The sequence below is a fragment of the Salminus brasiliensis genome, chromosome 11, assembly GCF_030463535.1.
Source record: "Salminus brasiliensis chromosome 11, fSalBra1.hap2, whole genome shotgun sequence".
Lineage (NCBI taxonomy): Eukaryota > Metazoa > Chordata > Actinopteri > Characiformes > Bryconidae > Salminus > Salminus brasiliensis.
The window spans coordinates 2194675-2211469 of record NC_132888.1 but is presented as its reverse complement, the minus strand read 5'-3'; the positions used below and the strand labels follow the sequence as shown (position 1 = coordinate 2211469).

Here is a 16795-nt window from a genome sequence, read left to right as displayed (position 1 = left end):
GTCTCTGTAAAGGAAGTGTGTCTCTGTAGGGGAAGGGTGTCTCTGTAGAGGAAGAGTGTCTCTGTAGGGGAAGGGTGTCTCTGTAGAGGAAGAGTGTCTCTGTAGAGTAAGTGTGTCTCTGTAGGGAAAGAGTGTCCTTGTATAGGAAGAGTGTCTCTGTAAAGGAAGTGTGTTTCTGTAGGGGAAGAGTGTCTCTGCAGAGTAAGTGTGTCTCTGTAGGGAAAGAGTGTCCTTGTAAAGGAAGAGCGTCCTTGTATAGAAAGAGTGTCTCTGTAAAGGAAGTGTGTCCTTGTATAGGAAGAATGTCTCTGTAGAGGAAGTGTGTCTCTGTAGGGAAAGAGTGTCCTTGTAAAGGAAGAGTGTCCTTGTATAGGAAGAGTGTCTTTGTAAAGGAAGAGTGTCCTTGTATAGGAAGAGTGTCTCTGTAAAGGAAGTGTGTCCTTGTATAGGAAGAGTGTCTCTGTAAAGAAAGAGTGTCTCTGTAAATGAAGTGTGTCTCTGTAAAGGAAGAGTGTCTCTGTAGGGGAAGAGTGTCTCTGTAGAGGAAGTGTGTCTCTGTAGGGGAATAGTGTCTCTGTAGGGGAAGAGTGTCTCTGTAGAGGAAGTGTGTCTCTGTAGGGGAAGAGTGTGCTTGAATAGGAAGAGTGTCTCTGTAGAGGAAGTGTGTCTCTGTAGGGGAATAGTGTCTCTGTAGGGGAAGAGTGTCTCTGTAGAGGAAGTGTGTCTCTGTAGGGAAAGAGTGTGCTTGAATAGGAAGAGTGTCTCTGTAGAGGAGGAGTGTCTCTGTAGAGGAGGAGTGTCTCTGTAGGGGAATAGCGTCTCTGTAGAGGAGGAGTGTCTCTGTGAAGGAAGTGTGTCTCTGTAGAGGAGGAGTGTCTCTGTAGGGGAAGAGTGTCTCTGTAGAGTAAGTGTGTCTCTGTAGAGGAAGAGTGTCTCTGTAGAGGAAGTGTGTCTCTGTAGAGGAGGAGTGTCTCTGTAGGGGAATAGCATCTCTGTAGAGGAGGAGTGTCTCTGTGAAGGAAGTGTGTCTCTGTGGAGGAGGAGTGTCTCTGTAGGGGAATAGTGTCTCTGTAGAGTAAGTGTGTCTCTGTAGAGGAGGAGTGTCTCTGTAGGGGAATAGTGTCTCTGTAGGGGAGGAGTGTCTCTGTGAAGGAAGTGTGTCTCTGTAGAGGGGGAGTGTCTCTGTAGGGGAAGTGTGTCTCTGTAGGGAAAGAGTGTGCTTGAATAGGAAGAGTGTCTCTGTAGAGGAAGTGTGTCTCTGTAGAGGAGGAGTGTCTCTGTAGGGGAATAGTGTCTCTGTAGGGGAATAGTGTCTCTGTAGAGTAAGTGTGTCTCTGTAGAGGAAGAGTGCCTCTGTAGAGGAAGTGTGTCTCTGTAGGGGAATAGTGTCTCTGTAGAGGAGGAGTGTCTCTGTAGGGGAATAGCGTCTCTGTAGAGGAGGAGTGTCTCTGTGAAGGAAGTGTGTCTCTGTAGAGGAGGAGTGTCTCTGTAGGGGAATAGTGTCTCTGTAGAGTAAGTGTGTCTCTGTAGAGGAGGAGTGTCTCTGTAGGGGAATAGTGTCTCTGTAGGGGAGGAGTGTCTCTGTGAAGGAAGTGTGTCTCTGTAGAGGGGGAGTGTCTCTGTAGGGGAATAGTGTCTCTGTAGAGGAAGAGTGTCTCTGTAGGGGAATAGTGTCTCTGTAGGGGAGGAGTGTCTCTGTGAAGGAAGTGTGTCTCTGTAGAGGAGGAGTGTCTCTGTAGGGGAATAGTGTCTCTGTAGAGTAAGTGTGTCTCTGTAGAGGAAGAGTGTCTCTTTAAAGTAAGTGTGTCCTTGTATCGGAAGAGTGTCTCTGTAGAGTAAGTGTGTCTCTGTAGAGGAAGAGTGTCTCTGTAGAGGAAGTGTGTCTCTGTAGGGGAAGAGTGTGCTTGAATAGGAAGAGTGTCTCTGTAGAGGAAGTGTGTCTCTGTCGAAGAGGAGTGTCTCTGTAGGGGAATAGTGTCTCTGTAGGGGAATAGTGTCTCTGTAGAGGAGGAGTGTCTCTGTAGGGGAAGAGTGTCTCTGTAGGGGAATAGTGTCTCTGTAGAGTAAGTGTGTCTCTGTAGAGGAAGAGTGTCTCTGTAGGGAAAGAGTGTGCTTGAATAGGAAGAGTGTCTCTGTAGAGGAAGTGTGTCTCTGTAGAGGAGGAGTGTCTCTGTAGGGGAATAGCGTCTCTGTAGAGGAGGAGTGTCTCTGTGAAGGAAGAGTGTCTCTGTAGAGGAGGAGTGTCTCTGTAGGGGAATAGTGTCTCTGTAGAGGAGGAGTGTCTCTGTAGAGGAAGAGTGTCTCTGTAGGGGAATAGTGTCTCTGTAGAGTAAGTGTGTCTCTGTAGAGGAGGAGTGTCTCTGTAGGGGAATAGTGTCTCTGTAGAGGAGGAGTGTCTCTGTAGAGGAAGAGTGTCTCTGTAGGGGAATAGTGTCTCTGTAGGGGAGGAGTGTCTCTGTGAAGGAAGTGTGTCTCTGTAGAGGAGGAGTGTCTCTGTGAAGGAAGTGTGTCTCTGTAGAGGAAGTGTGTCTCTGTAGGGGAATAGTGTCTCTGTAGAGGAGGAGTGTCTCTGTAGGGGAATAGTGTCTCTGTAGGGGAATAGTGTCTCTGTAGAGGAGGAGTGTCTCTGTAGGGGAATAGTGTCTCTGTAGGGGAATAGTGTCTCTGTAGAGGAGGAGTGTCTCTGTAGGGGAATAGTGTCTCTGTAGGGGAAGAGTGTCTCTGTAAAGTAAGTGTGTCCTTGTATCGGAAGAGTGTCTCTGTAGAGTAAGTGTGTCTCTGTAGAGGAAGAGTGTCTCTGTAGAGTAAGTGTGTCTCTGTAGGGGAAGAGTGTCTCTGTAGGGGAAGAGTGTCCTTATACAGGAAGTGACTTTAGGCTTTAGATTGATCCTTTTACACGATGTTGATGAGAACATGATGTGTGTGTGTCTGTGTGTGTGTCTGTGTGTGTGTGTGTCTGTGTGTGTGTGTGTGTGTGTGTGTGTGTGTGTGTGTGTGTGTATGTATGTGTGTGTGTACCTGCACAGTTCTGGATGGTACCTCACTTTCTGTTGACCCCCAGGTCCTAGAGCAGGTTCTGCACCTCCCTCTTCCACTGAGGAAAACACACAGCTATTCACTGAACTGAAGAACAATCATTGGAGACAGTATCATCAACATAATTATATATATATACAGTGAGTCCAAGAAGTATTTGATCCCTTGCTGATTTTCTTCGTTGGCCCACTAATAAAGACATGATCATTCTATACATTTAATGGTAGATGTATTCTTACATGGAGAGACAGAATATTAAAAAGAAAATCCAGAAAATAAATCTAAGGAATATATATTAATTGATTTGTATTTCATGGAGTGAAATAAGTATTTGATCCCTTAGTATTCATTAGCAGTTCTGGCTTTTACAGACCAGTTAGACACTCCCAATCAACTTGTTACCTGACCTGAAGCCACCTGTTCTCACTAATCACTTGTGTGAAAAACACCTGTCCACAGAATCAGACAGATCACACAGATTTCAAGTCTCCAACATGGGTAAAACCAAAGAGCTGTCACAGGACCTCAGAGTCAGAATTGTTGACCTTCACAAAGCTGGAATGGGCTACAAAAAGATTAGTAAGGTGTTGGATGTGAAAGTAACAACTATTGGTGCAATTATCAGAAAGTTTAAAGAGTATAACATGACAATCAACAGACCTCGGCCCGGTGCTCCAAAGAAGATTTCGCCTCGTGGGGTGGCAATGATGCTGAGAACAGTCAGAAATCGTCCTGCAACCACTCGGCAGGAGTTAGCAAATGACCTGAAGGCAGCTGGGACCACAGTTTGCAAGGAAACAATTGGCAACACTTTGCGCAACAATGGATTCACATCCTGCAGTGCCCGAAAGGTACCCCTGCTGAAGAGAGCACATGTGGAGGCGCGCCTCAAGTATGCCAATGATCATTTGAAAGATGAACCAAGTTATTGGGAGAAGGTTTTGTGGTCAGACGAGACCAAAATTGAACTTTTTGGCCTCAACTCCACCCGCCATGTGTGGAGGAAGAAAAATGCTGCCTATGACCCCAAGAACACTGTGCCCACCGTCAAGCATGGAGGTGGAAGCATAATGTTTTGGGGGTGTTTCTCTGCCAAGGGTACAGGGCTACTTCACCGCATCACTGGGAAGATGGATGGAGCCATGTACCGCACAATCCTGAGGGACAACCTCCTCCCCTCTGCCAGGGATCTGAAAATGGGCCGTGGTTGGGTCTTCCAACATGATAACGACCCTAAACATACAGCAAAGGCAACAAAGGATTGGCTCAAGAAAAATCACATTAAGGTCATGGAGTGGCCCAGCCAGTCGCCAGACCTCAATCCGATCGAAAATCTATGGAGGGAGCTGAAGGTCAGAGTTGCCAAGCGACAGCCCACCAACCTTCATGATTTAGAGAGGATCTGCAAAGAAGAGTGGGCCAAAATTCCCCCTGGTGTGTGTGCTAAACTTGTGGTTAACTACAACAAACGTCTCACCGCTGTGCTTGCAAACAAAGGCTTTGCCACTAAGTATTGAGTGTGTTTGGCAAGAGGGATCAAATACTTATTTTCCTCATTGAAATACAAATTAATTAAAATATATTCTTTAAAATTATATTCTGGATTTTTGTCTTGATATTCTGTCTCTCCATGTTAGAATATATCTACCATTAAAAGTGCAGAAGGATAGTGTCTTTATTAGTGGGCAAACAAAGAAAATCAGCAAGGGATCAAATACTTCTTGGACTCACTGTATATATATCAATTATTATTTTTTCCTTTTATATATTATATATATGTCTGTGTGCACCAAACCACACTATGATGGTTACACCCCAAATATATACACAATATATATACACAACATATATACTACATAATCATATATATTTATATGAAATGGTGAAAACCATATTTTGAAGCTCCATTTTTGTCTGTTTTTAGTTTTCATCATGTAGCTGCTTCTGAACACTGTGTCAATCATTCTGGATGAATGGATCAATAGAAATGCTCTAAATCACTTGGAATAAACTCATATTTTATATTGGCTTCCATTCAGAGTTCAAAAATGTTTGACCTTTTCTAGTAATTTTACCATTTTGGTAAAGTATATATATATACTGTCCATAACAATCGAATAATGCTGCTGAAAGAAGGGCTTCAGAGTCTCACTTTGGGAAGTTGCAGTGTGGATGGTAGCTCTGCAGGCATTGAGGGCAGATGAGTAGTTCCCCACGGGTTAGATGGCAAATCCCACAGGGGGTCCTAATGCCCGCCAGCTCAGGATCAGCAGCCTGAAAACAATATCCCACATCTCATTTCCATCCAGTTCAGACTTTACCGTAACAGTCGCTCATCTACACTCGTCTAAACACCTGCAGCTTTCACCTCAGCTTCAGATCAGCTTAAAATGATTGTCCGACTGAAGACTCCATGTGCCTGACTCATCGAGCCACCACTCCATCTCTGAGATCTCTAAAGGTCTCCTGTGGGATCTGGACACCTTCTGACATAAGTAGCAGATCCTCCTCCTCCAAGTCCTGTAAGTTGTCTGAGTGAGCCTTGGGTGCCCATGACCCTGTTCTTGTGGTAGGTACTGACCACTGCATACTGGGAGGGAAGACCTGCCTGATGTTCTGGAGATGTTCTGAGGCAGTCGTCTAGAACATCACAGTCTGGTTCTTGTCAAAGTGTCTCACGTTCTTACACTTGTCTATTTTTCCTGCTTCAGCACCTTCATCAAATTCAAGAACTGACCGTTCACTCGCTGCCTGATAGGTCCACCCCTCAACAGGAGCCACTGGACCCAGATCCTCAGTGTGATTTACTTGATCTGTCAGTGGTTGTAATGTTATGGCTGATTCTCTTAGTGACTTACATTTAAAGAATGTACTGTTCAGAGACTCTCATTGGTTTAGTGAGATGTGCTTGACTGGCCAGGGAATTGAACCCTAGTCTGCTAGGTGTCCCTAAACTGTCGTGATTGGTGTGATACTGAGGGTTTGTTCACACTACCTGGAGCCCTGCAGGCTGTGTGCCTTTGCTGCCCGTGACTGCAGACAGAGAGGTGGAGGAGAAGAAGGAGAAGTCCACCGTGGAGCTGGAGCTGCTCTCCATCAGAGGAGTGTGTACTGGAGGCTGAGAAACAATCACAGCATGAATATACGCTCTAAATGTAGGTATTGTGATATACACTGAGGAGGCGGAGCTACAGTCTCTCATTAGGGTGAATATTAATAACGCTCTAAATGTAGGTATTGTGATATACACTGAGGAGGAGGAGCTACAGTCTCTCATTAGGGTGAATATTAATAACACTCTAAATGTAGGTATTGTGATATACACTGAGGAGGAGGAGCTACAGTCTCTCATTAGGGTGAATATTAATAACACTCTAAATGTAGGTACTGTGATATACACTGAGGAGGTGGAGCTACAGTCTCTCATTAGGGTGAATATTAATAACGCTCTAAATGTAGGTACTGTGATATACACTGAGGAGGCGGAGCTACGGTCTCTCATTAGGGTGAATATTAATAACGCTCTAAATGTAGGTATTGTGATATACACTGAGGAGGCGGAGCTACGGTCTCTCATTAGGGTGAATATTAATAACGCTCTAAATGTAGGTACTGTGATATACACTGAGGAGGCGGAGCTACGGTCTCTCATTAGGGTGAATATTAATAACGCTCTAAATGTAGGTATTGTGATATACACTGAGGAGGCGGAGCTACAGCCTCTCATTAGGGTGAATATTAATAACACTAAATGTAGGTACTGTGATATACACTGAGGAGGAGGAGCTACAGTCTCTCATTAGGGTGAATATTAATAACGCTCTAAATGTAGGTACTGTGATATACACTGAGGAGGCGGAGCTACAGTCTCTCATTAGGGTGAATATTAATAACGCTCTAAATGTAGGTACTGTGATATACACTGAGGAGGCGGAGCTACGGTCTCTCATTAGGGTGAATATTAATAACACTCTAAATGTAGGTATTGTGATATACACTGAGGAGGCGGAGCTACAGTCTCTCATTGGGGGGAATATTAATAACTCTCTAGATGTAGGTATTGTGATATACACTGAGGAGGCGGAGCTACAGCCTCTCATTAGGGTGAATATTAATAACGCTCTAAATGTAGGTATTATGGTATACACTGAGGAGGCGGAGCTACAGTCTCTCATTAGGGTGAATATTAATAACGCTCTAAATGTAGGTATGGTGATATACACTGAGGAGGCGGAGCTACAGTCTCTCATTAGAGTGAATATTAATAACTCTCTAGATGTAGGTATTGTGATATACACTGAGGAGGCGGAGCTACAGTCTCTCATTAGAGTGAATATTAATAATGCTCTAAATGTAGGTATTGTGATATACACTGAGGAGGAGGAGCTACAGTCTCTCATTAGGGTGAATATTAATAACGCTCTAAATGTAGGTATTATGGTATATAGAAGTGTTTTTTTTAAACATACCTGCAGAGACGTGTATGTCTTCTCTACCATCGCTCGGCTGCCGTTACAGAACTTACAGCGCCAGGTACCACTAAAAAAATCAGAAGCAATAGTTTAGGACTAATTGGTGAGATTTAGGCTTCACTTGTCAGCTATCTAAAGAAGGACTGTGTGGATGCACCACCACTGTGAACAGTTCTGACCTGGTGAGCTTCTCTAGAATGGAGCGCTTCACACCAAACTTACCAAACCCAAACTGTCTCCTACAGTGAAGGTTCTGGTTCAGTATGGTTTAATCTGACTGACAGGTGTGTGTGTAGTATTCACACCTGGGAATGGAGGTGAGTGCAGGCACCAGGCAGGCGAGGTGGAAGGCCCGAGGACATCCATCACAGCAAATCAACTCTCCTCCATCCTTACACACAGCACACTCGTCATCATTACGCTCTACCTGAACACGAACACACATATAGCACACAGCTTTGATCAATTCCCATTAAGACAAACTGATAGACATGTCTGTAATTTGGGTACGAGGCCTCCTTGTTTCAGTCCTTCTTATGTGTGGGTTTGGGTCTTGTTTCATTTGCTGTAATTCAGGAATCAGACTTGGGATTTGAACCCAGGAATCATGGTTGGAATTTGAACTCATGACTAAGGGCTGGGATTTGAACCTAGGAATCAGCCCAGGGATTTGAAACCATGAATCAAGACTGGGATTTGAAACCATAAATCAAGACCAGGGATTTGAAACCATGAATCAGGATTGGGATTTGAACCCATGAATCAAGACTGGGATTTGAACCCAGGAATCAGGATTGGAATTTGAAACCATGAATCAAGACTGGGATTTGAAACCATGAATCAGGATTGGGATTTGAACCCATGAATCAAGACTGGGATTTGAACCCATGAATCAAGACTGGGATTTGAACCCATGAATCAAGACTGGGATTTGAACCCAGGAATCAGGATTGGAATTTGAACTCATGACTAAGGGCTGGGATTTGAACCTAGGAATCAGCCCAGGGATTTGAAACCATGAATCAAGACTGGGATTTGAACCCATGAATCAAGACTGGGATTTAAAAAAACAGGAATCAAGTCTAGATTTTGAACCCAGGAATCAGGGTTGGAATTTGAATCCATGACTAAGGGCTAGGATTTGAACCTAGGAATTAGCCCAGGGATTTAAAACCTATGAATCAAGACTGAGATTTGAACCCAGGAATCAGGATTAGAATTTGAACTCATGATTAAGGGCTGGGATTTGAACCTAGGAATCAGCCCAGGGATTTGAAACCATGAATCAAGACTGGGATTTGAAAAAAAAAAGACTCATAAATGCTAGATGTATTATATGATTGTGGGTTCCCATCTCTTACCATTAGGGCTACCAGACACCCAAACTAGCCTACAGGCTAGCAAATATGTTATATAAGAATAATATAACCTGCAACCCCCACACACGTCCCACATACGTTCTCAATTCTGCCTCCACCTTATTTTCAACGGAATGGATTAGAAACTCATCCTGCTCCACACACATCCACAGCTCTGGTGTTTGGCTCCCCCTGCTGGTGACCTTCGCTCTGTGCAGTTTGTGCCATGTGAGAGCTGGCCGTCTCCTCCACCTTTCCAGAGGAATAAAACTCTCCTCCGACTTTAATGCACTTCTTAGCTCCTCCTGGAAGAGAGAAGCCACGTTAAATTTCCCAGTGCCGACAGAGCCTGACAGAGTGAATATCGCTCAAAGCTCCGGAGCCCCAACAGTAATACTGCTCACTGCTCTGGACTGCCTCTCCTAAAGGCATCACGGCACAGCAGTCTGAGACTCTTCCACATAAGAAAGGCAGTTACACCCCAGTGTTTTGGGGAAAGCAGGTCCTGATTGAGTAAAGAATGGCTGTATTGGTTTGGAAATCCATTCAGAGATTACTTATCGTAGGATCCACATGAACATACTAAACACATTAACAGCACTACGCCCCCTATCTTAGGCATGATGCAACGCTCATCGCTATCTTCCACCCCACCAACAGTCTATTTCCACTCCTTCCTCCTGCGTGGTTTAAACAGCAGCGCTGCTTGTGAATATCTCTACGCTGATGGGCGCGGTGGTCTGGAAATGAGGGGTGTTCAGGTCAGTTTCTGGAGTATTGCTGTGTATCTCAGCAGAGGAAAACACAGCAGGAGCTCCACTGACTGAAAACAGTCTAGACAGACGTTCGTTCATCAACAGTCAGACGTTTGTTCGTTGCTATCTCAGCAGTGAATTGTCAACACAGGCGCGTGCAGCCTGACTCTCTTACCCCCCCCACGCTCTACACCACCGAAACAGCAACCCCCCAAGGTCAGTCTGACCGCACCTGGCTCTTAAAGGGAGCGGCGAGAGGCACACTGATTGGTTTATTACTGCACGTTACGCCCAAAACAACACACCCATGATTCATTAAGAGACTCAGTACAGGACTTTTGAGCGGCCTAAATCAAGTTGTCCGGTGCACGGCTGCCGGCCCGTCTAAAGGCCGCTATAATAGGGCCCTATGCATGATTACACACTCAGAAAGGAGTATGAAAAGATTAGTGTTTACTAATAACACTATATTAACGATCAAAATCATCGGAAACAACATTTCCATTCTTTAGATTAATTGATTTTGTCCCGTTTGTCCTACAGCAGAGCCACCCACCCACCCAACCAGTGGTAATGGTAATGCAGCCTATCATAACAGAAAACTAATAAAATCTAAATTATAATTATAGTCTGTGCAAATGTTTGGACACCCTAAGCATTACAACAGCTCAGGTTTCATACATTGATTTGAATATCTGGCCTGAGGCTGGATACCAATTGTAATTAGGAACTGTCATCTGAATCCAAATTTTCCAAAGTTTATAAATTCTCCGGCTCTTCAAATTTCAAAGTCCTAAGACTAAGCAAACACGGTCCCCCACGGTCAAAGCAACTGTTTAGATGACCACAAGGCAGGGGACAGCTAAAAGAAGAAGCCTGAGAAATGGCAGTTCGGGGGAACCGTGGAGGTCAGAAGGAGATCTGGAAGACCAAGACAGCTCTCAGAAAGGACAGCAGAGTCAGGAGGGTGGTGCACCTACTCTACTGTGCAGCATTGCCTGTACAAACATAATCTTCATGGAGAGTCATAAGAAGGAGACCTGACCTGTGGCCTGACCTTGTCACAGCATTCAGGGCTTAAGCCTGAATCGCCGTTCAGAACGCTCTGTAGTCCAGGACTAGGCTTATTACCTACTTCTTAATTAAAATAAAAAAGATATGCAGAACAAATATGCAGAACTTGGCCACGGGTGTCCAAACGTTCACATGCTGTAACTGTAAATGCATGGTCCATTGATCTCACCAGACTCGATGACCTGCTGGATGAGGATCTCCTCCACCTTTCCACAGCCTGCAGGAAGTTCTCCAGCGGTCAGGGTGACGGCCCGCTGGACCGAGGCGGACACAGACTGGACCCCTACACAAACATATGCAGCACTAAGCACAGTAACAGCCATAATACACTTTACTGAACACGGACAGACACAGACACAAATTACACAACATTACTGCCCTAATAACTCTGTCTCAGATATGTTGTGGGTTCTTGATGCCTGAAACAAAATCTGTCAAAATAGTGTAAACAAAAAGTATTGTGTTTCTCTTCAAGCTGATACACAAAGACAAACAAACAAACAAACAAATATGACTGAAACAAACAAACAAACAACAACATTGGAAAACATATCAGATTAAAATGGACCAAAATAAACAGAAACAGAAACAGTACCTTCTCCTCATACAGGAATCTGATATACTAGGTTTTAAAGTTATATATTAGAGTATGTAGAAATTCCCTTATATACAATTCCTATATACTATATGCTCTACTACATATACTATATCAAATATACTATATACAGCATATATATATATATAGAAAATATATAGTATATTTGATATAGTATATGTAGTATACTCTATACTATATCATAAATACTACATACTATAGAGTATATATAGAATTAGTATAACATATATAGTATATCTGATATAGTATATGTAGTATATTATATACTATTTCATAAATACTACATACTATAGAGTATATATATAGAATTAGTATAACATATATAGTATATCTGATATAGTATATGTAGTATATTATATACTATATCATAAATACTACATACTATAGAGTGTATATAGAATTAGTATAACATATATAGTATATCTGATATAGTATATGTAGTATACTCTATACTATATCAAATATACAATATACAGTATATATAGAATTAGTATAACATATATAGTATATCTGATATAGTATATGTAGTATACTCTATACTATATCATAAATACTACATACTATAGAGTATATATAGAATTAGTATAACATATATAGTATATCTGATATAGTATATGTAGTATATTATATACCATATCATAAATACTACATACTATAGAGTGTATATAGAATTAGTATAACATATATAGTATATCTGATATAGTATATGTAGTGTACTATATACTAAACCAAATATACTATATACTATACAGTATATATAGAATTAGAATAACATATATGTCAACATTTTTTTAAAATATGGGACATATATTCCAACCACATATGCACATATACATAAACAACAAATAATTCACTGGACCCTGGCACAAACAGACGCAGCACTAAGCGCAGTAACAGCCATAATACACTTACACACACTTTATATATATATATTTATATATATATATATAGGTATGTTATATATCATGCAGATGTGTCACTGTTAAAAGTATATGTTCCTTAGGGGTTCGGAAATTTAAAACTGTGGAGGAACCTCTTAAGGTGCTTTGAGGAATCTTTAAGAAGCTTTAGATTAAAAACGTTTTTTTAAGGTTTTTTAAAGAACCTTAAGAGGTTCCTCCATGGTTTGAAACTGAAAAACCTCCAAAGTTTCCTTATGGATCTTAAACTTTTTAAAAGTGTACAGTATATCGTTGCTGTTCAATGAAAAACATAAATCTCCAAAACGGAACTTTACAGGAAGGCAAAATTTGGAAGTCATTGTAAAATAAGAGTTTATTCCAAATAATTTAGAGCGTTTCTATTGGTCCGTTCATCCAGAATGATTTACACAGTGTACACAAGCAGCTACAGGTTTCAAACCATTGAGAAAACTTAAAACAGACAATAATTAAAGATACATGTATTTCATTGGACAGCAGCAATATGATACTTTGAATATGCATACAGTACATATATATTTAAATATATACCCAACCATTAATAATATATGTGCATGTATGACCATATATCAGATGTCTGTCTATTACAATGTACATTTCCTTTTTTGAAAACTAGACCTAAACCCTAACACTAAGCCTTACTGAAACTGTCTCTAAAACTGAACCTGAACCCTATAGCAGTACTAATCCAAAACTAAACTTAAAAACAAACGTTAAAACTGAATTTAAAACTAAACATAAACATATAAAACATCTGTTGACCTGAAACTGAAAACTGATAATAAAACTAAGCTAAACTTAAAATTTAAAACCGATTATAACATTATTAATATAACAAAACTGAACTAAACTAATCTTGATCCCTAAAGATAATGTGTCTGTATTCATATAGTTCACAACAAACAAACAAACAAACAGCAGAACCTGCTCACCTTTGCTCACTGACACCTGAGATAGAGACGCGCTGTCCGTCTTCCTCACAGACTTTCCCTTCCCTCCTAGACGCCGCAAGACAGATCACACTCAGTTACGTCAAGTTCTAGTTCCACAAAAACCAGACTGTGATGTTCTAGATAAACCACCGGTTCAGAACATCTCTAAAACATCCGGCAGGTCTTGTGGGGTGTTCCTGAAATGCAGTGGTCAGTACCTACAGAAGCGTTCCATAGAAGGTCAACCGATGAACCAGCAATAGCGTCATGGGCACCACAGGCCCATTGATTCTCTTGGAGGCCCCGCCCACCTCACAACCTCACGACTTACAGGACCTAAAGGACCTGCTGATTAAATCCAGATACCACAGGACACCTTCAGAGGTCTTGTGGAGTCTTGCCTTGAGCTTGAGAGGGGTACCTACACAATATTAGACAGGTGGTTTTAATGTTATGGCTTGATTGATGGGGATTACCAGTGAATAGTGGGTTATTCTTAGCCTAGAGGAGTGACTAGTGAAGCCTGGACCTGCCGCTGAGTCCTAGTCATTTCATGGGTTGTTGCTGGTACCTGTGCTGGGCTGTAATGCTCTCTTGGAGTAATGGTGTGGTCGATGGGTCAGCTGCTTCTCCCCAAGCCCCCTCTTCTTGCCAGGCTGTCCTCGAATCTGCAGCTCAAACCTGGGGCTCCTAGCAGCCCTGCTCCCCAGCCTTAGACCTGCCAGGTACAGTCAGGGTTAAACCCATGGAACAGCCACTCAAATTCCTACCTAATTCTAATATAAAAGTAACCATAATCCTAAAAATACACTAAAGTTATGAATAAATAAAACCAACCTGAAAACTGACCTTTAAACAAAACCGTAACTATCCCGAAAGCTAAACATGAGCCCTAAAACTGGACCTAAACCCTAAAATTAAGCCAAAACGGAAATAATTGATCCCTTTAAGTAATGCTAATCCTAAAACTAATGTTTACCCTAAAACCGAACTCAAACCCTTAAATGAACCTGCCGCAGACCCTGATGATCCAGTTCTACACAGCCATCATCGAGTCCATCCTCACATCATCCATAACCATCTGGTTTGGTTCCTCCACCTCCCAAGAGTGAGCCGAACTACAGCGCATCATCAGGACGGCAGAGAAGATCATTGGATGCAATCTGCCAACGCTTCAGGAGATCTACACCAGCAGGGCGTGAAAGAGCTGACCCTCCTCCCCCTGGACATCACCTCTTCCCAACACTCCCCTCTAGGAGAAGACTCAGAACCTTCAAAACCAGCAAAACATCTATAAACCTAATCTATAACTGACCTGAGCTGAAACTGGACTTCACTGCTGCACAGTACTGATACATTACATACAGAACATTTGCACTAGGATTATTTGCACAGCTGTACAGATGTTCAAATGTTCTGGAAATGTTTATATCATCATATCTGTATATAATAGTTTGTATACATATGGCTACATGTGGATAATTACAGGTTTTGTTTTGGGTTTTTTTACAGCTCATTATTACTTCTAGTGTTTTTTTAACTTATTATTCTTTATTTGATTTATTATTTCGTGTATTTTTCTCTCAGTGTAATACTTTTTTAAATTTGACCTAGTACCATTCCTTGTATGTGTAACAGACTTCCACCTTTGCCCCTAAAACTGAATCTGAACCCTTTAAAAAAGTAAACCTAAACATGAACCTAAACCTAAAACTAACCAAAACTAACTATTACATCTAAAACTAAACCTCTAACTGAGAATGACATTCCTGTCCACTTTATCAGAAACACCTCCCGTTTGTACTTTACAGATCTACACACAGTGTGTAAGCCTTCCTCTAGCCCTTCATCGGCCGCCAGCAGCCAATTACAGAACTGCTCTTGCTCTCGTCCAGACAGTTTTAGCTGGGGGACCCTCTCTCAAACCCGAGTAGACACGTGTAGGGGACTGTGCGTCACACTGTACCTTTGGGTAAATTGGCAAACAGATTCTGCAGTTTAGGATAGCTCTCCTGGTTGTACTCCTTGGACAGATTGTCCCAGAAAGCCTGAAGAACAGAGGTGTCCTGCTCCAGAAGCCACGTTAGAAGAGAATACACAGCCTTATGGATCCCGTCCTTCTTCTTCCTTTCCAGAGTCTCCTGAGGAGCACATGGACCACAGCATGAGGATCACTTAATGACAGGGAAAGCAAAATTACACCGACCAGCCATAACATTAAAACCAGCCCCATAACATTGTGTAGGTCTTCCTCATGCAGCCGAAACAGCTCTGGCCCATCAAGGCCCCTAAAGGTGTTCTATGGTATCTGGACATCGTCTGATGTTGCAGCAGATCCAATAAAACCTGTAAGTTGTGATGTGGGACCGTAGGTGCTGACCGTTGCATACTGGGAACACCCCACAATAACCTGCCTGATGTTTTGGTGGAGATGTTCTGACCCAGTCGTTTATTTAGAACATCACAGTCTGGTTCTGGTCAGAGTGTCTCAGATTCGTACGCTTGTCCATTTTTCCTGCTTCAGCACCTTCATCACCTTCAAGAACTGACCGTTCACTCGCTGCCTGATGCCGCCTTGCTGCACATGTATGACACTGTGAACGACCTTCTCTGAACTCAATGAAGGAGAGAAGCTGATCAATACTGTTCAATACAGTGAGCACTCTCACCCCGAGGAGCTGCTCAGAGATGATCTCATGGTCTGCCAGCCCATACAGCAGAGGGAAAGCGTCATGGACTGCCATGGCGATCTCAGTCCTACAGGCTTTCAGCTGGGAGCGCAGCTCGGATTCTCCAAAGACCTCCACTCGAGACATTCCGGACTAGAAAGTAGAGAGGAGAACAGGACTGAGGCTAATTTTACTGGCCACTTTATTAGAAACACCTACCTTATAGCTCCACTACTGGCCACTTTATCACAAACTTCCACACACCGGCCACTTTAGAAACCCCTACCTTGTGCTTCCACTCACTGGCCACTTTATTAGAAACCCCTACCTTGTGCTTCCACTCACTGGCCACTTTATTAGAAACCCCTACCTTGTGCTTCCACTCACTGGCCACTTTATTAGAAACACCTACCTTATACTTTCACTCACTGGCCACTTTATTAGAAACACCCTACCTTGTGCTTCCACTCACTGGCCACTTTATTAGAAACACCTACCTTATACTTCCAATCACTGGACACTTTATTAGAAACCCCTACCTTGTGCTTCCACTCACTGGCCACTTTATTAGAAACCCCTACCTTGTGCTTCCACTCACTGGTCACTTTATAAGAAACCCCTACCTTGTGTCTCCACTCACTGGCCACTTTATTAGAAACACCTGCCTTGTGCTTCCACTTACTGGCCACTTTATCACAAACTTCCACACACCGGCCACTTTAGAAACCCCTACCTTGTGCTTCCACTCACTGGCCACTTTATTAGAAACCCCTACCTTGTGCTTCCACTCACTGGCCACTTTATTAGAAACCCCTACCTTGTGCTTCCACTCACTGGCCACTTTATTAGAAACACCTACCTTATACTTTCACTCACTGGCCACTTTATTAGAAACCCCTACCTTGTGCTTCCACTCACTGGCCACTTTATTAGAAACACCTA

At 42.6% G+C, this 16795-nt stretch overlaps 1 protein-coding gene across 1 annotated transcript in view; it reads right to left on the bottom strand.

The window, feature by feature from the left end:
• Positions 1-16000, bottom strand: part of aire (autoimmune regulator) — a 16903-nt gene extending 903 nt beyond the window's left edge. The window contains 12 exon segments of the mRNA XM_072691649.1: positions 3019-3094; positions 5189-5310; positions 6032-6154; positions 7456-7458; positions 7506-7575; positions 7814-7935; positions 8966-9171; positions 10865-10978; positions 13185-13250; positions 13756-13902; positions 15151-15325; positions 15854-16000. Of these exon segments, the coding sequence (XP_072547750.1) occupies positions 3019-3094; positions 5189-5310; positions 6032-6154; positions 7456-7458; positions 7506-7575; positions 7814-7935; positions 8966-9171; positions 10865-10978; positions 13185-13250; positions 13756-13902; positions 15151-15325; positions 15854-16000 (1371 nt within the window).
• Positions 16001-16795: the final 795 nt, after the last annotated feature.